At 39.8% G+C, this 5,420-nt stretch overlaps 1 protein-coding gene across 1 annotated transcript; it reads left to right on the top strand.

Moving 5' to 3' along the window:
* Positions 1-2,695: 2,695 nt before the first annotated feature.
* LOC131329436 (uncharacterized) lies at positions 2,696-4,960 on the top strand. Its single transcript, XM_058362538.1, has 2 exons — positions 2,696-3,348; positions 3,970-4,960. Exons 1-2 carry the CDS (start codon positions 2,992-2,994, stop codon positions 4,582-4,584), a joined length of 972 nt encoding a protein of 323 aa, XP_058218521.1. The 5' UTR covers positions 2,696-2,991; the 3' UTR covers positions 4,585-4,960.
* The last annotated feature ends 460 nt before the right edge of the window (positions 4,961-5,420 follow it).

Below are 5,420 nucleotides of genomic sequence, written 5' to 3' on the forward strand. Positions count from 1 at the left end.
GATCAAATTTTGAAAATCCGAACCGTTCAACGTGTGCAGAACGTAATTTTAAGGGTCCCCGTGAGAAATCAACAAAAAAAATGACCGGGAAGGGCGTCATCCGAGCAGTTTTTTTTAACCGTTCAATGAAAACTGCTCGGATGAAGCCCTTCCCGGTCATTTTTTTTGCTGATTTCTCACGGGAACCCTTAAAATCAAGTTCTGGTCACTTTGAGTGGCTCGGATCATCGAAATTCAATCGGGAAGGAAAGTCCCGCATTTTAATAAAATGAGGGATCCCTCACCGGAACCTAACTCAATAGTTATAATAGGCAATTATGTGCGATTAAGACCGATGATATGATATTTTTCTTTGATTTTATTTCCTGTGATTTTGTTTTGAGTCTTTTGTCGAGTTGGTGCTACAAGACGATTCATGGGGCTTTGACCTGCCAATCAAGTTGGCTTGCTCCAAATATCACATAGGAGTCGCACACCAGACTCACAACAGGATGTGGAGACCTATTCGAGGCTCATTAGTACTGTTTCTTTAGTTTGAATTATTGAGGTAAATTAATGTCTATGATACAGACCAAATTCATCAAACATCAGTACTAGCGCAAAACACATTTTGCTTTACAACATTTTGTAGTTTTGGTGTGAACGACAAATCCGACGAGCCGAACACAATGAACAATTGAAATCACAATAATGGGCCTTGCATGGGCACCATTGGAAGACCACAACACTCTATGGTAGGACCCTGGTGCAAGATCATTCATTATATCACACACACACAATATAAAAATAACAACAAACAAAATTAGTCTATAAACAATTCGACACCTTCAAACTTTCTTTTTTTCATTATGGGTTATGTTGTTGAAAAAAATTTGGGTGCTCGTGTGCTCTCCAAATTAAACTTTCAACCACTACATAATTTTGTTGGGTTCACGATTAAATAGATGAAACTCACATGGTTTTGTATTGTAGTAGTAGTTGAAATGATAAGAGGGGAAATTAAAGAAATTATTGTGCTATGTAGGAAGATTTTGGATTAGTAATTCAGTTGGCATGGCATTACACAAAACTAGGAGATTATTGGTCTTGCATGCATAATTTTGCTGGGTTCACGATTAAATTGATTGGTCTTGCATGCATAGTAGGAAGGAATATGAAGGAAAGGAAACCCATCATTCCAATTTTTTCTTTTAAAAGTCCAAAGCAAAGAATTCATCCAAAAATATGTACTGTATCTGGGAAATTAAAACAAAACCCCACAAATTAATTTCAATCGGATAGAGGCCAGGCCAGGGTAGCAAAAGGGAGCACAATCTCAGTGGCTGGAGGAACAAAAAAGTAGAAAGAAGAAGCAAAACAGCACTACGGCATGCATTCTTCTTTATTGGTTGTTGGTTTTTTGAAATTAGAGAACAATCCATTCAAAAGGAGGCAAATGGAATTTTTTTTAAGGAGAGTAATTTCACCAACCAAACTCATTTAGGCAATTGCTGATTAGGAAGAGGTAGAGTGAACCCCTTTAAATAATAAACACACACACACAAACCCAAACTACCGATGTTGGAGCCAACCCAAATGAAATTTTTTTTTTAGGGAGGGCAAGAGGATAATTTCACCTACCAAACTCACCTAGGCAATTGCTGACTAGGGAGAGGTAAAGTGAACCCTTTAAACACACACACACACAAACCCAAACTTTCGATGTGGGAGCCAGCCCATCTGACGCAGGCCCAAGAGTCTCGCCGCGAAATGCAACACAACGACAACGGGCCCAAAGAGCCTACACCAGAGGTCGGATCCCACCACAACAGGTGGGCACGACTTAGTTTTTTTTAGGGAGCGCAAGAGAATAATTTCACCTACCAAATTCACCTGAGCGAACCCCAAATGGAATTTAATGTTATCAGAAGCACCACAATTCCAGTCAATGTAGTAAAACCTTTTACAACCCGAGGAACTCAAAAATCCAAGTCAAATGCCAGCAAGATTTAGGACATACAACGTGGCCCCACTCTCTCTCTTCAAATTATGTACACACTTCATATGTGTACACAATAACAAATACTCCTTAGGCTCCGTTTCAGAACATTTTTTTAAAAAATAAATATTTATTTCATATTTTTAAACTCAAAAATAATGTAAATGAAAGATAATTTTTTGAATTTTTTTGCACTGTATAAAAGATCACGATGAGATTTATTAAACAAGATTCATATTAATAAGAAAATTATTTACGCAAATACATTATTCTTAAGTTTAAAATTACTTTCTTAAAGTGGTATAGGACGGAGGAAACATTCTACTCCCTCCGTCTCAAATTGGATGTCAATTTTTGATATCTGTGCCAATTTCAATTATTTATATCTTTCAATATGGATCTCAAAATATATGCAATATGGATCTTGTTTGATAGTTCTTGATTAGTTCTATTATACAAAGTTTTCAAACTTATGAAAAATATTATAAATTGAAAGATATAAGCGATGAAAAATGACACGAGTTTCAAAAATTGTCATCCATTTTGAAACGGAGGGAGTACAAGAAAAGGAAGAAGTTGGAAGGAAGCTCATGAAAATTTCTTTCATTTTGATTTATGATTAGCAAATACAAGAAAAGGAAAAAGGCTAGCCTTTTCTCTCTCTCTCTCTCTCTCTCTCTCTCTTTTTGAATCTTAGTTATATTCTTTCTCTTCTTTTTCTTTTCTTTCTTTTTCTCTTTCTTTCTGCCCGTATAACAATGAAAATGGCAGATTACCAATCATCCTTTCCCCTCTAGAGGAAACACCCATCATTGCTCCCAACAACCCTTTTTTTTTTTCCAACCTTAGAAACCTGAGCTTCTAAAAGATCATATTCCCTTCTTCCAATTCCATTCCCTTTTTCTCTCCTCCCAATTTAAATACCCACTCCCTTTACCCCCCCTTTCCTCTCCCCCTAACCTCCTTCAAACTCCTCATAAACCATCTCTCTCCCTCTCTCTCTCTCTTATGTGATGGATCCTTCTTCCACCAACTCTGTCAATGGCTTCTACTCCTTCCTTACCCGAGGACTAGACGATCTCGAACGAGCTTTTAATTCCAACAACTTCATGTCAATCCAATTCCTCCAAAGAGTCCTATCCCTCCTTAGATCCTTCCACACCCAATTGACCCTTCTAGTCCAGAAACTTCACCTGCCAGTGGGTGAAAAGTGGCTTGATGAGTACATGGATGAGAGTTCCAAGCTCTGGGAAGTATGTCACGTCCTCAAATCCGGCGTCTCCGGCATCGAAAACTATTACTCCGCCGGCTTCAACATAACTTCCTCACTCGACAGTCATCGGAATCTAACTCCACAGCTCTCTCGTCAGGTTCCAATCTAACCACCTTTAAAAAAATATATTCGATATTCTCCGTCCTCAAAATTCTATTGTTTCTCTCCAAATCACTGTTCAGATTGAATTATTTGGTGAGAAACGGAAAGAAAAGTACCGAAATAAAAAAGACAAAAAAAAAAAAAACTATTGATTGGTCTCTACTCCTTTCTCACCAAAATGAAATTCTTCATTGAGATTCGGTGAGAAATTACTCATCTTTCTTATCATTCCTCACAACCCGAAGGGCCTGTTTGGTGCGCATTTATGACATGGGACAGGAATTTTTATGAACAGAGGACCATGTACACCACCCTTGGGGTTGCCCCGACGGGAGGGGAAGGCCTTTGCCTAGAATTGGGCAAAGTTCGACCCCTCTTCAGGGCGGTACCATGATGTACCTGGTGGCCGAGGCAGCTGTTTGCTTCGGTCGTCCGGAGGTTTATGCCTTATGGGTGGGTCCAATTAATGGCCGAATTAAATTATTGGGATGGTTCCTTAGTAAATAAATAAATAAATGTTCCTTTCAGAACATTATTGAATTGATACAATTATAGAAATCAAATAGTGGGTCAGAGTTTTTTTGATCAATTTGAGTTGATTGGATTGTGGGAACAGGTTATTCGCGCGATTTCAGGGTGTAAGAGAGAGGCAGTGGGATTGGAGGAAGAGAACAGGGCACTGATGGAGACAAGAATCGAACCTCTGTCGATCAGATTGGAGGGGAAAGTGTCGGTGGAATCGAAGCTGAACGGGTTCAACGGGTTCAGGGGAGTTCTATACGCAATGAGAAACGTTAGCTCTCTCCTACTCATGATATTGGTATACGGGTTGGTCTATTCCTGGCCCGAGTCCGATTTCCTGAGAGGCGGGTACGAGGGGTGCGTGTTGTTTGGGTCCGGGTTTATGATGTCCACGTCGAGGTTGCAGCAGATGGTGGCGGCGGAGATCAGGGGCGGCGGCGGGGGGCGGCCGGGGATGTTGTTGTACGAGTTTAGGAGGTCAAGGGCGGCGATGGAGGAGGTGAGGGGGGAGTTGGAGAGGTGGGGTGCGCAGGGGGGAGTGGTGGAGTGGGAGAGAGAGAGTGGGATGAGAGAGAGAGTGGAGAATCTGAAGGGGTGTTTTGGGGTTTTGAGGTCTGGGGCGGAGAGTATTGTTGGGCAGCTTGATGATTTCTTTGATGAGATTGTGGAAGGGAGGAAGAGGCTTTTGGACTTTTGCAGTCATAGGTAGAGGAGAGAGAGAACAAAAATGCTAGAAGCACATCAGTTGTATCATATTTTAATCACACTCCTCGAAGGAGGAGAGAGAAAATTACTCCTAATTAATGTAACAAAAAAGAAAAGGTTTTCTGGGTGGGAAAAAGGAGGAAAGAAGAAGGTGATACTACAAGTAGATGAAGTCATCAGTTGTGGGGGGAGGGTAGTACTAGTACTTTCCAATTTTTTTGTTTCTCTATTCATTCCTCTTGTGTTTCTTCTCTTCTACAGCTACAATAGTTGATCAAATTGAAGCAGATAGTAGTAGACGAGTAGTAGTACCATTTATGTTTTACACAGGAAAATTTTGAAGGAAAACAGAATGTGAATCTGGTTTTCAGATGTCTAAACTTGAGAATTTTGTTTTGATAGGGAAGCTTCTTTATGCATGCGGATCGATCCTCTTTGTTCAAAAAAATACAACTACAATTTTCTTTAATTTTGTTTGTTGGGATTTGATTTTTTCTTCTTGTTGACACTGGATGATAACTCATATATATAGAGCCAAGGGCGGCTCTAGGGCGACAAAAATACACAAAATCTTAACACTAAAAAGTTTTTAGACACGAATAAAATCTAACTTGGTCTATACTTCGTTCGCTCCGATGTAGGAGATAACGCCTCAAGCGTAGGGTCTAATATGTCAGTTGAAGCATGATAATCCGAAAATCCGGGATCGTACCCAAGGGAATAATTAATACGGTTTTGCTGGATTTGTAGATGCAAGTAAAGGCTTTCAGCTTTTAGACAGCCAACTTGGTTTTACGTGCGTAGTGGAAATTAAAAGGGGCAAAATTGAAAAGCAAATAA

The sequence above is a fragment of the Rhododendron vialii genome, chromosome 6a (genome assembly GCF_030253575.1).
Source record: "Rhododendron vialii isolate Sample 1 chromosome 6a, ASM3025357v1".
Lineage (NCBI taxonomy): Eukaryota > Viridiplantae > Streptophyta > Magnoliopsida > Ericales > Ericaceae > Rhododendron > Rhododendron vialii.

Excerpts from the sequence above, each read along its gene's own strand:
- LOC131329436 (XM_058362538.1), top strand. The coding sequence starts at position 2,992 with ATGGATCCTTCTTCCACCAACTCTGTCAATGGCTTCTACTCCTTCCTT. Across the intron at positions 3,349-3,969 it reads CTCCACAGCTCTCTCGTCAG|GTTATTCGCGCGATTTCAGG; the intron begins GTTCCAATCTAA and ends TTGTGGGAACAG.